Below are 18,324 nucleotides of genomic sequence, written 5' to 3' on the forward strand. Positions count from 1 at the left end.
TCTATGAAAGCTTAAAACTCTCACAGCTGATTTTAGGTCGTCTGCAGATTTCTGAGTACTGTGGATTTCATTGGTATAGGCACCCAACTACATAAATAAAATAATTATCCGGTATACTCTCTTGGGACAGGATCCACCTGATATACTTTTAGTTGACGTAACTTATCTCTTTTCTCAGTATATAGGTATGTGTATAATTTTTGCTTTCAATATTTACACTACTTACATACTGACATACATCCGTTATTTCTTTTCAGATTTTTGCATTTATTCAAGCAACATTTATTTTCGTTTACAATACCATTGAAAAGAATCGGCTCGGGTAAGTTTCTGCTCGTACAATCTTTTTCTTCCTTATTCCCGAGTACGCTTGCTAAATAAACAATGAAATATGTAATAAACATACATATCGATGGTCCTCTGCAATAGCGACTCACTCAAAATTTCCTGTATTAAAGTTATAGGCCCCTCTTAAGAGTTACATTCGATCTTCGGCTGTGGTCGAAAGTGCTGATCGAACGAATTTTCATTTGATATTATGACTCTCATTCGATGAAGAATAGTGCTACTGTGAATTTTACACATTTAGGCTGTTCACAATATTATATTTTCCATTGCTGAGAAGCTTTGTTTACAAATCGAACAAACTAAATAGTGTGCATGTACATATTTATGTAAATTTGTCCAAATTAAAATGAAGTTAAAAAGAGAGCGAGTTTATAAAAATGTGGTAAAAATTAGTACAACGGAGTTCTGGTTCGACGATTCATCAGCAGATGAGAGCATAGTAAACTGGCCAGGAGTAGAAAAGGTTTAAGTGGAGCCTTTCGAATATATTTTGACATAACAATATATTTAGGAAATTCGTCTACGGATTTATTAGAAACTTCCGACTGTCTAAAGAAGCGTTTGTAGCGTTTTTTTTCATTATTTTCCTACACTTCGCTACGGCATCGAAAGCAAAATTTTGTTCGATAGAAAATTCGATACTCAATGAGATTTTTGACGCGGATGCATAGCTCTTAATACGAATTTCATATTCGTTCTTCGATAACTAGCGAAGATCAAAAGTCGAATGCAACTTATAATAAGGGCCATATGGTCGATAAGGTTGATAAATAACCATATTTTCATGTGTAACATCGACATATCGCACCCTGAATCAGAAACAGTCACAACTAAAAAATCCCAAATGTTCAGGTTAGGCAAAAAACCGTTGCAATCGACGCAAGCAAAACAAGAACAGTCTTAAAAGTATTTTTTTCAGCTCGAGAAGATTGTTATGAAGAAGAAATTTAGGCGGAAGTAAGATATATGGTCAGATTTTCAAAAAAATACAATCGCCGTTACTGTTTATTTATAAAGCAGTCATAATTTGATATTTTACAAATTTTCCTACAGAATGACTGCACATAATCGGCAATAGTTACGTTTCAAGACATACTGTTACTTAATTACGAAACGCAAAAACTTTATTTGACTCTACTGAAAATCATTATAATTTGAGTTGTGTCGTTATAGCAGAGAACCATTGACGGATAAAGTTTGTCGCCAACCCTTTATTTAGAAGAAATGAATTTAGAAAATACAAAATATTACCAGGGATTAATACCTTGTAGACCAGCCTGCCTCAGCTTTTCTAGATCACTGCCAGGTGTCGAATTCACGTACAAGTTTTGAGTTGCCTCTGTATGGAACACTACCACTTTTCAGGATTTTAGCTTGGTTGCGTTGGGAGGGTTACTTTTGGCCAATTAAAGAATATATGTTTGAAGGACAAACTTTATATACTGAATAATAAACAGTCAACTAGTAAAATGATCAATTAATTCTTATCGTAACGAATTCTAAAAGCCGTTTTTGATGCTTAACGAGTACTGTAACATTTAACGTAAAAACTTTTGGCTCTGGGTTGTCTGCTGAAAAAAAACTTGATTTAATAATGTGAAAGAAAAGTTCGAGTGAGTGTTAATGTAATTGAATATTTGCGTTGCCCTGTTTCCACTTAATTTAACTGTATTTCGCAAAATAATTAAGTAGAATTCAAAACAAATCTTAAATGATTTTGTGGCGCAAATGTTTGCACAGATAAATTAGCCACTTATAAACTACCCAACAGGAAAAGAAACTCGGGGACAATCAGTAACTGGTTAATGATATGCATCCCTACTTCACTGCTCCCGTATAAGGACACATAGCAGAAAAACGATATGCTATATAAAAAGTGTCACAAAAAAAATAAAAATAAAAAATAAAAATCGACGCGATTTTTTAGTTGAACTTGCACTTGATCAGACTAAATTTATATGGGCATTGATGAAAATTTGTTGAATTTTGCAAGTGATGAATAAAATTATGTGATATATTTTTTTTATATTTAGTCAAATGCGGGCAAGGAATATAATTTTTCATGCAATTATTGATATGAAATATTAATTTGTGTGTCGTTAGTATGTTAATTTAGAGGCCAAAGTATTCGCTGCCAAACGTCCATGTCAAAGCCAACGCGAAAGTTCTATGTGAACCGGCCTTAACTGCCGTCCCTAAATTGGAGCGCTAGGCGTTGCGTGATCCAACGCTATACCCAAACAACGCTGCTGAATATTTGACGTTTTTTCATTTCCGCCCGTTTCTTCTTTTAACTGTTTTGTCCCTCTCTCTTTCTTTCTGTCCCCTGCACCCAACTTCAGAACATAGCGCCCTGTCAAAAATGAAAATTCCATTTGCTCGGCGCCAGCGTCTCGTTATTGTGGGATGCTTCATACAAATTGTATGGGTATGAGGATTTTGGACAGTACTTCGGAGCTTGACGCGCCAACTTTAGGGCCGGCAGTAAGTGTAAGGTTGCGTCTCGAAATACGTTTTACTCCTTTTTTCTTCTGGTGTTTCTAGCAGGGAAACTCTATACCACAACTTATTTTTCGCTTGCGTGCGCTTTTTACGTCTACGTACTTACATACTCTTTGTTTTAAAATTTGTTTAAGCTTGAGCATCCGTTATTCTGTCGTACGTGAAATCAATGAATGAGAAAGTAGCACTGAAAAATGCTAGTTAATCGAATATTACAATTTGCAAAAAAAAAAAATTTAAATATCAATAATGAATATACATAATAAATGAGCGAAATTATAAAAAATGTGTGTAATTCAAAATTAATTAATTAAGTCTCATACATACTTTCGCACGAATAAACACACACACTGGCACACATGTTTGCATAAAATACTCGTCGGTGGCTCTGTGATGTAGTAAATTGTGAAGAGTTCAACAATGCGAGTTCATTCCGTGGCTGAGTTGCAGGTCGGGCAAGCTCGGGCAACAAGTGGAAAATTAAATTTAAATATGACAATTAAATAAAAGACCACAACATACTTGGACACGTAGCATTATCCGCTAGTTTTTACATAAGTATTGTCATTGTTGTAAGTCTGTGGGGGTTTACGCTTATTTTTCGATTACTTATTTGTAATGGCATTTAATTAGCGAATTTAAATTCATTTTTGCTACACAGATTTTAAATACTACGTTTTTGTTGTGGGTATTTTAAAAGTCACACATTCTGGCCTCATTGAGGTTTTACTGAGGTGGGCAATGTGACGTTAGTTCCACGGATATAATGCGACTCTGTATAGAGGAGCCCAGAACAGTTTTTAAAGTTTTCATAGATTTAATCCTTCGAAAGTATTTTTTGTTAGAAACAAAGTGACGCTTGGCAATGACATCGTTCAGGCTGAAAGAAGCCGCTCATTGTCGTTGAATTAATAAAAGTCCTTGCGGAGGCAAGACAGAAGCACAAAAGCAATACCAAAAGTTATCTACGGCTCCACCTGCTCGATATAAATCAATGATGGGCAAAACGCTACTCGCGAGTAGCGTCTGCGTCGCAGCGCTTATACGTATACAGAAACGACGCAGCGAATTTCAATTCAGTCTGCTTTCAGTTTTCATGAGAGTGACACCACGCTTCGCTGTTGAATATTTTTATTCGTAATTTCAGCGCGTTGTTGCCACCTATATATGTAACAATGCCCAAAATGGCTGCGTATGAGTGCCAATTACAATTTTCGGTTTTAAGAAAAGCCAATAATGCCCAATGCTTGTTATGTGGTAATACGACTACTTGGAATCGTTCTTTTAATATAAGGCGACATTATTTGTCATGGTAAAAAAGTCAAACTGCCGAACTGTGTAAACCAATTTAAAGTTTTTTGTAATGGGTTTTATGTATATATGTATGTACGATACGGCAATTTAATATGTTTAGTATACTTTATTGAATACTGAGTTTTTTACAAAGTTTAGAAATTTTAAATTCGTGAATTTTGTTGTTGAACAAACTATCATTTTTTAAAACATTAGTTTAATGAAATTAAATTAAAAAACTTTTCATGCACGTACATATGTACTTATAAAAATTAATTTCATAATTCATTATTTGAAATTATTTCTTCATTATTTTTTTATTATATTTTATTATTTTCGTTTCATGTTCATAATACAAATTAAATATAAATTTGTAAGAGCGTTTTCTAACACGCGCAAAAAAAACGACGCACTTTTGTACAATATAGAAAAGTGGCAACTGTTACTCAGCGCGATTCACGAATACCATGACAAAATGAGACTGTATTGGTGTGCCCATCTATGATATAAATAAAGACAAAGCTAGACCATCTGAAATTGCGGTCGGTATGCATTTTGCTCGCCTGCAGCACCCAATCTTTGGTAATATTCACTTGGTTTTTTGGGATCGATGACCGAAGGTAGAAGTGCTATAAGCGCGTAGTCCATGGCATTAGTAGTCCGAAGCGTACTCACCAAGAGAGAAGTGAAGGCTGTCACTTTTACCTTCGATATAGATATCAGATACTAACCCTATGCCAGTAAAAATTTGAAAATGTATGAAAAGTCCAGGCTTGTCGGTGGTTTTAAAGCATCACTCAGCATCTGGCAACTGAACATTGTAGACCCCGCTCAGAAAAGGTAATAGTGGCGCATTATACGGGGGCTTTGGAAAGAGATAGAAAGAGATAGAAGTTCGTTCTAGTTTTGGTTGAGTCAATGGAAAACCCATTCCCAAACATGTAAAAAATAATGCTTTATGGGAGAAGGTTTTTCCTATAGCCAACATAATCTGACAAAATTTTGGCACTGCCTTTCCTAGGTATGGAAATAACCGCAATAGCTGGATTTCCTATGCTTCTTCAAAACTTGTTCATAAATAAGTTTTTCTTTTGTCTTCGAAGAACAAAGTTATGGGTATCGGAAAAAAATTTAAAAGTCGTTGAAATTTTTTTTCGAGCGAAAAAAATGAACTTGCATGAGATATACCGGAGCACAAGTTTGGCGAGTCCTATTCTGACACCTAAAGGACGATTTTGGTCTTTGGTGTGATCACCATTAGCTAGTTCGTCGAAATTGAAAAACAAATAAGACTGAAGAAAGCCTTTCCGATGAGCTATAAATTCATTTGCAAAGTCTGGCAAGTCGGTTTATTGAAAACCCTCTAGAAATATGGGCCGATTACAAAATGCAGTTTCCAAAAATTGTGCAATATAGTGTACAAATACCTTACAATAAATAGTAGTCATTTCGGTGCCTTCTGAAAGGTTTTTTTTTTGAAATGTAAATAGCAAATATTTAAACACATCTATTTAACTTAATTATGATCCGATCGAAATCAAGCAATTAATTACCAACTGTCGACTATTTTATGTTTTTATGTAATGCGATTTTAGTTCGATAGCGCTCTTTTAGTTAGGTGACGTAATAAAACCCAAAAACAATGACTTGTATGAAAATCACGATACCATCCTCATTTCAATAGAATTATTAAAGCTTTTGACATTTATTATTGTGCTGTGCACTCTTGCAGCTGCATTATTTATTATTGTTAATTGTTTTTTTTTTTTGTTGCTGTTTTCATACTTCAATGTTCTTATGCAATTTCGTGTATGTTCGTGTTGTGGTTTCGCCTGATTGTAGCGTGCATTACATGGAATGCAAAATTCCAGGCATTCTCCAATAAAGAAGTTAACATTGATTAACAAATTGATAATTGTAGTTGTGTTAAGAATTAAGAAAAAATCGCTGGGGGACTTCCACTGAATTCCCTCTTTCATTTGGTACCCATATTGATATACTACATACATATGTATGTACCTTGCACTGAATTTTTAAAATAATATTTTGAATCAATGATAGTTTTAAATTTCAAAGTCCTTTGAGAATAATCCTGACTTCCGAGAGAAAAACTAAAATCGTAAAATTGTTTCGGGCATTTTGAAATTTTTTGGTTTTTGTTGCATGGTGTTTTTTTTTAGATTATTCAGTGAAATGTGGCTGATATACATAAATACTTGAACTTCAATGCCCATTAATAAACTTATCTCCTAAATCAGTAACATTAATTAGAATGCTGGCACAAACATAAATATGTACGTACAAATATATGTAAGTACGTATGTACACGCGCTCATAATTTTATGAATGTATGTGGGTACTTTTTGTAGAAATTGTTGTCAGTGCTGATAAGAACGCCATAAATGCTAATGCAAAGTTATCAAAAGCTCAATCACAGGCAGTGCACGGACGTCCAGAAAAATAATAGTAGTAGATTTTACATACAAAAGATGGTAGAAATTGGTAGTTTTTTTGTATCTATATTAGATAGTTTTTAAAACTGGGCCCGAATCATGGCATTCGTGATCGAATGAAACTCGATTCGAATCGAAAGAAATAAAATGACTGTTGTATTCTCTCAAATACCTTTTAAATTGAAAAATCGAGCTCACAACCAAATGCCGTATTCTCTCAAACAAAAAAAAAAAAAACAAAAGCGATTCGAATTTGATTCCATCACGAGTGCAGTAGGCCCTGTATTCATTTAAAAAGGGGCTCAAGCTATTATCTCCACTTAAAAAATTTTTTGACTAAAAAGCGTATTGCAAACGTAAAATATTTACATAAACAGCTGATATAGATGCAATTGCACGTTTAAATTGGTTAAGGAAAGACTTTACTTTTCATTTTTATTATAGTTGTGTTCGATGATAAAATATGCATACATACATACATGCGTTCATATAAATCTCTTTGCTTGGTTTCCGGAAAAGATTGGTAGATTCTATGTTGCTAAAAAAGGTTGAAAATAAAATACAACTAAAAAATTGTAAAGTCCGTGCACTGATCACAGGGCTTAATGGCAAGCAGTTACCCAGTTAACCAAAGTTTACAACACTCTCGAAACTGTAATATTCCTAAAGTTTAATTAATATTTTTGCAGTTTTTCACTGGATTTTACATCCATGTAGTCGGGATGTCATTTAAAATTTTACACTACTACCTTAAGTTATGTATTTAAGGATCTGAACTACCCTTGGATGAATAAACAGATAGATTGAAAGGCTAATTAAAAACATATGTAAATCCCTCCTTATGGTGATGTTAGATCCGATCACATTTTCTACGTGTCCCTAGATGAAATGACCTTACCTTTAACAAACCCTTCCCTACAAAGGCTCATTAAGGTTTCTTTGGCGACTAACTCACTGTGGCTAAGGAGATTCACGAAAAATCATCACTTCTGTCGAAGCGCATTTTCATCTCGGCGGCTTTGTTAACCAGCAAACCTGTCACATCTGGCGATCGTGAAATCCGCCCGTTATGGTTGGGAAGCCAAAGCATCCTTAGGAGGTGACAGTTTTCTGCGGATTTAAGAGCGGAAGCATCGGTGGCCCCTTTTTCTTTAAAAATGCTGCTAGAAACACCATTTCATTAAGCGGTGAACGCTACAGAGGCATGATACATGATTTTTGTGGCCAGAAATTGAAGATATGGACTTGGACGATTTTTGGTTTCAGCAAGATTGCGCGCCATACCAACCAGCCCATGTCACAATCAATATTTTATGCGCCAAGTCCGATAATGGTAGGCGTCTGGTCGTTGCGGTCAATCGGAGCTGCGATTTGACGCTTTAATGCTTTTTTGTGGAGTGCCGCGAAGGAAAGATGTTATGCGAACAATCCATTACGGCTTCAGGCAAATATCGAGCAAGCCATTCGCAAGATAGTGCTAGAAACCGTCATCGAGGTCTTGGAAAATAGGATGCGCTACTGTGAAACCGGATAAGGCAGCGACATCAATGAAATCGGGTTCCATAAATAATTGGAATGTTTACCGCTTCGAATAAACCATTAATAAGTCGAAAAATTGACTTGAGTTATTTTTTTTTAATTTTTAAAAATAGACCACTATATTAGCCGTTCTTTATACAACTATTTCAGGAACGTTTACTGCCAGTATAAATCCCAAATAATTCACTTCGCCGGTAACATTAATTTCTGTCTTCATAAAAGCAGCAAAGACTTCATGAGTTTATTTTTAGTTATTAAACAAATTGATATTTTTCAATTTTTATCATCTATCGTATCCAACTGATTACATATATGTATACAGACTATGTGATAATTTAAAAGCCATTAGTATTCGGAATTCGCGCAATTTTAGATTGAATTTGACGAATTCGTTAACTTTTCTGGACTGGGTAAGTATATGTACAGATGTATGACAGTATTTACTTACATGTGAACATGTGCACATACATATGTATGTATGTATGTATATGCATAAGTTCATTTGTCGGCACTAGGGTGGTCCAAATAGTAAAGTCGGAATTTGAAAGCTCTCATCCCCTTGGTTTGTTCTATAACGAAAAAGAATATACCCCTAATTTTTTATTTTGAAATCACAAAATATTTAGAGGTCGCTTAAGTCGCTCAAAGTCAAATTTTCCTGGAAATAGTTTGAAAGACTTGAAAATGTATATTTTTCGATCGGAAAACCCTGTTTCTCTTCAGGAGACTTCCAATAATAATAGCCAATTGCACATTTAACGATTTCATAAAACGTACTAAAGATTTTTTATTGGTCCCCCATTGCATTTTGTGGGGTTTTGGCGGGCCTTTAAAATAGTGTTGCTATGAAAAAATGGTTAGTTAAACAACTGGGTATTATTATTGGGAAGCAATAGGAACCATTTCTAGAAAAAGTATTTGTTTCTCATATAAAATACCTGGAAAGATTGAGCGCTTTAAGCGAACTCTAAATATTTTTTAATTTCACAAGAAAAATTGGGATATGTGTTTTTCGGCATAGAACAATCGTAGGGGGAGGGGGGAGAGCCCAAAAATTCTGGCTTTAGTTTTTCTCAAGCATTTTTGGGCCACCCTAGTGCACACACATATACATATATGCGTAAGTAGATGTAAATGCATGAGCATAAATTCGTAAGTGTATAAGTACATGGTGACATATTCTATTGATAACTTACCCCACATTGATAAAAGGAATAAACCAAACGCTGTCATAATTTATAATTTTATTTTGCATGCACTTTTAATAATTCGTTTCTGTGCGATGGCATGAAATTCGCCAATTCACCAAATCACTTCGATTAATAAATTTTCTCCTGACCGAATTTATTTTAAATTATTTCTCCTTTCTCTTCGATTTTCTCGGGTCGATTTGCACAGCTCGTTTGATTAATTTTACGGTAATTTTTTGTCAAAACAATTTTTGCCGGAACGTTTCATTTAATCACCGCGGCAGCTATACAAAATCAAAGTAAACAGATTTCTTGTTGGCAAGAAATAATATTTGTTCGATTACGCGTTTTTTTTTTGCGGATGTTGCTAACTTCTCGACTGCGATTTCTATTTGCTTTTCCGATTTTCCGGTTCGTTTTGGTGGTGGCCTGCGTTCTTCCGCTACTCGAATGTCTCAATTGATGATAGCCAGCCAACCCACTTCGACGTCCGTACGTACACTCGCGTCGAGCACCTTTGCGATGTGCGCTTAACTGTATAATCGCTATCTCCCAACTAACACCCTAACGTGCCGCACTCGAAGTCCGATGGCTGAGAGTTTTTTTTTGCGATAAGTATACGAAAAAAAAAAAACTCGCAAAGAACACAAACATTGCGGCCAACAGCAACAGCAACAGCAACAATGGCGCGGTGTTGCCGATCAGCGAATGGATGCAATAACAACACCAGCAATGATATTGGAGGTTACAAAAACAATAACAAGGCAACAGGTTTAGCAAAAACAACAGCCAAAGCAATAAAAACCAAAGTAAATAAACAAAGTTTAATGAAATTAAAATAAAATCACCGTAGCAAAGCTAGAGAGTTTTTTTCCAAGTGTGAGGAGCGCAGGCAGGGATGGCCCACGAATTTAGTGATGGATTTTTGTAATTAATACAGAAGCTTAATTTGAATTCAAATAAAAGAGCTTTGCTTGTTTAAGTTAACAGTTTTGTTTATTCTATGTCTCCCGCTGGGTTTCGAGGGCTCTCTGTCAAACTTTGCTACAGAAAAGAGCAACAATGAAAATGCTAACAGTGAGACCTAAAAAATATACGTACAACAATGAATTAAAAACTATAAAATTTTTAAATTAGGTCAAAAAGAGATAAACGGTTTAATTTGTAAGGCTACATTTGCTACAAAAATCCGGTTATGATATGTTAGAGCAAAAAAAAAAAACTGTTCCCTATTTTGAAATTAAGAAAAAACCGGATAAGCCGGTTTTATATTGCATAATTTTCGTACAGTGAAAATGCTTATGTTGGACCAAAAATCAAAATAAAACTATTATCTAATATTAAAGGTAGCTTTTATTTAGAAAAGAGCAAAGTAAATTAAGTTCAAAGGTTTTATTTATATCGAAAGTAGAAGAAATAAAACTCAGTGAAAAATTCACGCTTGGTCGTGTTTTATTTTTTTTAATGCTTTATTGCATTTTTTCTGATTTTTTTCGGACTTTTAGTAATGCTCTTGCTGCCATAGCAGAAACCGGTTTGTTCATTAAAAAATTCCAGTTTATTCGATATTTGAAAAATCAAGATTTAAAAAAATCGCTTATGGATATCACAAAAAGAAAAACGGTGGAAACCAGTTTGGAAAGACCGAGTCTATCACCCCAGTTAGTGTCTTTTAAAGCTTATGGCATTTCGGTTTTTTTTCCAATTACCCTTAGTAAAAACTTCTGTTTGGAACTGATTTAAATAGTGTCCCCAAATGCATTTATAATTACACTACACAAAATTTAGACATAAACCTTCAGATAGTGTACTTATGTCGGTTTTCAATTTTTCTCTTTACCTTAAAAATGATCTACAAAAAATTGTTCGCTAAATTTTATTTGAAGCTTATTTATACCTACATAAGAACATACCATTATGTATGTAAGATGAGTCATTTCTGACAAAAAAGGGTTAACTTTAAACCACTGTAGGAAATAGTAATTAGGAGGTCCAAAATCCTTAACTATGACGCATAGACGTTGGCTTAGTCATTATTCCGTTGAGAATCTAAAATAACTTTATAATTGTTCCACAGTGCTTTCAAAAAAAAAAAATAAAATAAAAATTCGGTATGCAAACATTAGGCTAGCACTGTTGAGTCCGGCGCTAATTGTCTCAATGCCATTGTTTTTGCACCCTCAAAAAATTATCTTTTGTTGTGGGTGTGCTTTTGAATAGCGGTTTATGTTTGTTTACTTCATACGAGCATGCTTCCGCAATCAAAAACGGTTTTTTTTTTTTTTAATGTTGCCGAAGCTTTTTCTCTCACTTACAGTTATTGGTATCCAATTGTCTCTTCATTGTTGAAACGTGTTTATGCACTCTTGTGGATTGTTTGGCGCTCATTTAAGCGACTTTTCTGCTTGCTACTACAAAATGTACATATGTAATTTATCAATGTACGATTACTGCTGCGATATTGCGAGTACGATTGTTTCTTACATATGTTTGTACATACATATGTATATTTGTAAGTTTGTGTAGATTAAAAAGATGGTAGTCAAAAAAATTGCTTGCAATAGTTATATGGAATATGGCATGTAAAATTAGATGTTGTCACCAAATTTTTTTGTCGAGTATTGAAAATTTTAAATATGACGTAATTTTTTTTATCATCAATCGTTTACATACGTAGATATGTTTGTGTCTTTTCCTATCTGAATTGAATCGATTTTTAATCCTCTTGTAAATGTGTTATAATTACGCATTTGACTTGAATACTCGCGCTTGAGTGCGATCAGAGTTTTTATCAACACCTTCTCAAGTGTATGGCTGGCTAGTCGTATCGTTAGGAAGCAAGCATAAAAATACTTCGTGCAATCAATTAAAGTGGCATTGAAAGAAAGACCGCTGGCGTGAGATAAGTGGTATGTTTTTTTTTGTACATAAACCATTAATATTTTGAACTGATTTATTAGACCATTTGCATAGTATTAATAATTTAATAGTTTACAAGCGAATTGGGCTTTACTACTTCTGTTGCTTTTTACCAAGTGCATACGTACGTTCGTTAGTTACGGAGTTTTTGAATTCAGAGGCGCTGTACGATAGGGTTGTTCTATATTAGGGTAACGATAAGCATCACTCACAATAAAAAATAAGTCGCTACTGTTATTCAATTAGAATTGTAAAATCTGTTTTTTTTTTTATAAATCAAGTTGGTTGAAACTTTTTTCCAATTTTATCAACGCAATCATAATAACGAGATTTTTGGAGTTAATTTTAAATCGGTCCAGCTCACATAAATCTCAATATTTTTCCGAAACATTTTGGCGGAAGTCTTACAGCATAATAAATATAACTCTGGTGAAAAACCTCAACTTTTTTTGGTAAGGCAACTTATTTACATACATATACATATGTATCTAAGTATGTAGGGAAGTTAGAAGTCTTCTGTATTTCAAAAATGTCAATTAAGCGAAAGCAAAAATGAGGTATATTTATTTAAAATACTCTTTTGTATGCAGCTTTTTTCCGCTTATCAGTTGAAAAAGTGGTAAGTAAACCACGAAGAGTTCTTACTTTGCTTTGCATTAATGTGATGGAATTTTGTGTTGGTACTTTTTCAATTGATATGAAAAGGGGATTTTTTCAAAAGCCAACAAAAAAAAAATAGTCCTACTTAATTTTGGTTTTGCTAGTGTGCCACTTTTTCACATTGCACTTTCATGCTTAACTGGAAACACGCGCGTAGTAGAGTTAATATGCATTCACTGGAAATTTCGATAAACTGCAGCCATGTCAAAATCATAACCGACACATTTTGACGTAGAATACGTCTTACCTTAAGGTATGGGGGCTATGTTCAAATGTTGTAGTTGTAATTTTTAGAGCTTCACAAAAACGCTTATTGCACGAGAACTAATAAAGCGATTTCAAAGAAAAGTGTGGCGTTTCAAAGATAAAATTCCAAACCTGTCGACAGATTCATTTTTGTAAATAACCAATTCGGTTTCTGTCGTAAAAACAACGGTAAACATTGCCTTATTTTGGGGTCAATTTTGAGCCTTTAAAGTGCTCTAGCAACTTATTGTTGGCATATATAACTTTCATTTTCGGGATATAGGTTCTTTGGAGCAGTAGAAATATTATCGGGTACAAATTTTATATAAATTTAACAAATATTGAGCATTTTAAGGCAAAAAATTGTTGAAAAAATTTGCAAATTTTTTTCATTACCAAAATGCTCGAAAACCGCTCCAATGATTTTGTTTTTGTTTTCTTTAATCAAAAAGTCAAGAGTTTTCCTTTCGTTTGGTATATGGGAAGTATTGGTTGATATCTTCTATATATGTTTATTTTATTCAAATATATGGGCATAAATGATTTTCCATACAAAATCACCTCGTCATCATTTTGCAAACACGTGCATATGTTGGAAGTGTGGGAAGGAGACAAAAAGTATGTATGCGTATGTAATGCGGCTTTTGATAAACAGAGGCGCGCTATTTATAACCTAATCGCAGCGTGTGTACATATGTAAATACATACATACGTACATATGTTGATTGCAGTTAATGTGGATCTGTTTCTATTTTTAGTAATCTATGTATGTCTATACATACATATGTACATACATATTATATATGTACATACATATATGAACACATGTATGCATAATACGCGAAGACTTTTCGAAGTGAAACAACATTTAGAAAAAGTCCAATCCAAGAATAAAAGTAAAGGTGAGGACGTACATAGATAAAGGCCAAGGTAAAAATAAACACAAAAACAAAGTTGAGTAAAGATAAAGGCAAACATGAAGACCAAGGTAAATTTAAACACTTTACTTATATGTATAAGTGCAAAGGTGAAGGGGAATATGTATATGAAGAATATGATAAACATAAAAATAAAAACAAAGATAAATATAAAGAAAAAGATGCGGATGAGGATACCGATAAAAGTATAGATGAAGATAGAGGAAGAAAGATTAAAATAAAGGTAGTTGTAGAGAAAAGGATATAGATAAAGGCACAGAGACTCAATCTCGGAACTATTTCGGGATTTTAGGGATTCTCGGGACTTATCGATATAATCGATATTTTGTTGGTTTTTTTTATCGATTTTGTTATCGAAATTTTTATCGATAGTTATTGATTTTGCTATCGATATTTTTGGAAATTATCGATATAATGATCGATATTTTTATCGATTTTGTTATCTCTTTATTATCGATTTTGTTATCGATTTTATTATCGATTTTGTTATCGATATTTTTATCGATTTTGTTATCGATATTTTTATTGGTTTTGTTATCGATTTTGCTAACGATTTTGTTATCGATATTTTTATAGATTTTGTTATCGATATTTTTATAGATTTTGTTATCGATATTTTCAGAACTTATCGATATAATGATCGATTTGGTTATTTATTTTGCTATCGATATTTTCACTTATCGATATAATGATCGATATTTTTATCGATTTTGTTATCGACATTTTAATCGATTTTGTCATCGGTTTTACTCCATTATGTATAGTATATGCACTTAGAAAAAATAAATCATATCGTCCTTGTTTCAATTTAAAACACATACATATGATATGTCGCCAAACGACCTGTTGTTTAGTTCAAAGAGTTTTTTGAGATTTTTTCGTCTGAATATGATTTCGTTCTGTACTTTATTGATACTTTTTCGTAATTAAGAAAAATCAAAATTTATATTTTGCGTTTAACAGCATTCGAACCCGAGTCTTCCCGAAAGTTAACAAATAGTAACAAGTATCTCTGCGCCCTTAGCTACAACCACAACATGTAAATGTGTTTTCAAATGTACAGTTTGAATTAAATTTCTTTCAAGCGCTCAAACAATTTTATATTCAGTTTTTTCAATAAATATCTTTTCTGTTCAAAATTTCAAATCTTTAAATCTCAGTAAGCTGTAGAAAAAAACAATGGTATAAAATAAAAATAAAAATAGGGCTTTCGCTTATATTCTCATTGAGTTCTTTTCACTTAGAAGTATGTAAATTTGTAAAATTTTGGAAAAACCCTTTTTTTCTTAGTGTGTGATTTCGTTTTTGACTTGGATATGCTCTTAACCATACCACGTATTCTACGTTTAAATATAGCGGCTGTATCTCCGATACAGCCTGCAGACCAAGACGAAGGCGCTGGACTGTTCCTTTTTTTTTCTGCTTTTCGTAGTATTTGTGTTCCGTAGTTTGAGTTCAAAGAAAAATCTCATCATGGCGATGCTGTTTCAATTAAATGTTAAAAAAAAAACACGACAAAAGTGGTTGCATTTTCGGGGAAACACCCAGCATATGGACTTGATCACGAATGCTTTAATAGAAAGAAAGACATTATTGGACTTTTATTTCTCGTATTGCTTCCGTAAATTAAAATTGTTTACATTACACTCGTTCGAAAACTAGCAACTGAGTTTTCTAAAATGTATCCTCAGACCCTACATTTTTGGGTTTCTAAGGTTTTGAGTGAAGCCCAACAAATTTCAAAATTATAACGGAATGTTGAAAATTTCGTGCTATTAAAAAAAAAAAACAAAAAAGTCATGTGCAAACCGGGTATTATTTGATGATGAAGTATCTCTTTTAAATTTAATATCCATCGGTTGGCTTTCGTGAAACTCGCTATTAATGGCACACAATATTCCTGTTTTTATGTTAATAAAAATGGATCCTAACTTTGCTTCCACACTAAGTTTGACACTCAATTATTTCAATTTAATGACCAGTGGAAACGCGGTAATATTCCGGATGCTCGATAACTCTTAAATTTTCAGCTTTCCAAACCACGGCCGAATCGGAATGAAAATAATTATGTTTCTATAAGCATTGTTTACAGCGCTAGGTTGAAATGCAGATTGCCAAATTAGTTACCGGTGTAAGTCTTTTACTGTGCATTTTCATATTTTTAGTTTAAATTCAACGCTTGTAATAAACGCTGGACTGTAGTATTTGGTACTGAAACTGGATAAGCAATTCTAAATGCATTTGACACAGTATACATACACATACACAGAATTTGTGTGAACATTTTCAATTAAACCCAAGTCTCAAATAAAATTAAAAACAAGAGACCGAAAAAAATAATATTTTGGAAAAATTTGCTATTCTTTTAATTCTTGTACAAAGTTCGAAATTTGGCGAAACTTTCAAAAAAAAAAATAAACATAAAATAAAAGAAAAAAGCTTGTTAAAATGTCCCTACTAACAGACATATATTTATTAGCGTGGGCCGAAAATCCGCTTTTTTAGAATTTTGATTGGTAATAGAACATAGAATAGGCCCGCCCAAGTCCATCAAAGTTTAATATGGCCAAAAAATAAAAATTAATAAATAAATTAAGTAATAATTTTTTTTACTAAAATTGCAATAATCTTCTAAAGTATTAGTCCTACATAATTTGGTATATGGACCTTTTTTTGTAGAGAATCGAAGTTAGCAAAATTTTTTTTTTTTTAGTACTTGAACTTTGATGGACTTGGGCGAGCCTAAGATATTGACCAAAAATTTTTAACATTGCACACAGATATTTTTTAGAGCATAATGTACGATATTTTTGCTATTACCAATCAAAATTCTAAAAAAGCGGATTTTCGGCCCACGCTAATATTTAGGTACTGGCTCAGAACGTTGCACAGTGAGATTGCAGCGGAAAAAATTTAGTTTTTTGAACATTCAATTCTTATATTTGGTTTTGCCTTATAAAGCAATATCTGAATAAGAAAAATTCATTATAACCTTATGGAGTTGACAATAAAAATGAAAATAACAGAAGTCAGTAGAATTTTATTTAACTAAAATCTATTGCGACTTTTATTCAACTGCGCAATGTGTTTTTCTAATAACTTTTCGATTTTTGAAAAAAAAAACTGGGCTCATAATTGCGACTTTTAAGGCGTTTTTGAGGTTAAGTTTGCATAGGAGGTATGTGTTAAAATAAACGGATTACTCCATTTTTTTTTTTGTTTTTTGTTATAATATTAATGCTAACATATGCGCAAAATTTCGGAATGATATGTTAATAGGTACGCTTTTTCAATCTCTCACGCCAAATTCTGTTTTTTTTCCTTTGCTTATTTTTGTCCATAAATGTTGCGTACGGAAAATTGTGATTCTACGCTAACTTCTAATTTAAAAAAAAAAATGTATGGAGCCGTACCACTGTGCGCTGTGACTCCTTATCGGTATCGGCGAAGGTACTTATACGTACAACATTCAAAGGGGCGGTACTTATAACATAATGAATGTTTCTGCCTATTAATTTAGCTCGCGAATGCCCTCAGACTGGCAGGGACACCATTGGCCCATTAGTTGTCCATCTTGGCGATTTCAAAATAAGGTATAAGCATATCTGGAAATTAGTATTTAGATTTCGTAAAAATAGTGCACTATGCTAGAGTACTAAGTGAAAATCATTTTTTAAGAAGTACATACCTAACTTTTGGGCTAGACGAATTTACTACTGGGTATTCATATGACATGCATGAGGGCATGCATTCTATTATTAAATTTTTACGTACTTTAAATGCCACTCATAATTTATAGTCGAGTAGTATTATTCAGTCTATTGCCGGGAACCCCCTTTGATTTCAATTCTAGTACTTAACCTTCTTATCATTCAAGCAGACCACTCCAAAAGCTGTACGACTTCATTAAGCCCTAGTACAAGAATATAAATAACGATGCTATCAATATAAAGATAACAATACACAATCGACTCAAAATTTGCTTTAGAAATCGCGGGAACAATACATTTGCTGTTTGGTTTGTTTTTTTGGCACAAATACAAGTACTTACATACAAATGTACATACAAATATGTTTGAACAATAAATACTTCTTCAGTAATTTAATAGAAATAAGCTACAACAAAAATTTTTAAATACTAATGAAAAAACTAAACCTTCGCTTAATCGTTCACTTTGGCTGCTCCCAATGCGGCCACTGCTTCACAGCCGCATAGAGTGCATCACCCGGACATAA

The 18,324-nt window shown here is 33.3% G+C and overlaps 2 protein-coding genes across 3 annotated transcripts in view; one reads left to right on the top strand and one right to left on the bottom strand.

The window, feature by feature from the left end:
- Positions 1-18,324, top strand: part of LOC118736502 (trichoplein keratin filament-binding protein) — a 170,713-nt gene that overhangs the window by 84,502 nt on the left and 67,887 nt on the right. The window contains exon 2 of one of the 2 annotated variants that reach the window (XM_036466580.1): positions 258-322. The exons of the other annotated variant lie outside the window; for it this stretch is intronic. The gene's annotated coding sequence lies outside the window, so the exon portion shown is untranslated. The remainder of the gene's footprint in view (positions 1-257; positions 323-18,324) is intronic. 2 annotated transcript variants of the gene reach the window in all.
- Positions 17,571-18,324, bottom strand: part of LOC118750274 (peptidoglycan-recognition protein LB-like) — a 32,416-nt gene continuing 31,662 nt past the window's right edge. The window contains exon 7 of the mRNA XM_036485000.1: positions 17,571-18,322. Coding sequence (XP_036340893.1) covers positions 18,259-18,322 — 64 coding nt within the window. The 3' untranslated portion in view covers positions 17,571-18,258. The remainder of the gene's footprint in view (positions 18,323-18,324) is intronic.

This window comes from Rhagoletis pomonella, unplaced genomic scaffold (genome assembly GCF_013731165.1).
Source record: "Rhagoletis pomonella isolate Grant_MI unplaced genomic scaffold, Rhpom_1.0 Rhpom_scaffold_00001, whole genome shotgun sequence".
Lineage (NCBI taxonomy): Eukaryota > Metazoa > Arthropoda > Insecta > Diptera > Tephritidae > Rhagoletis > Rhagoletis pomonella.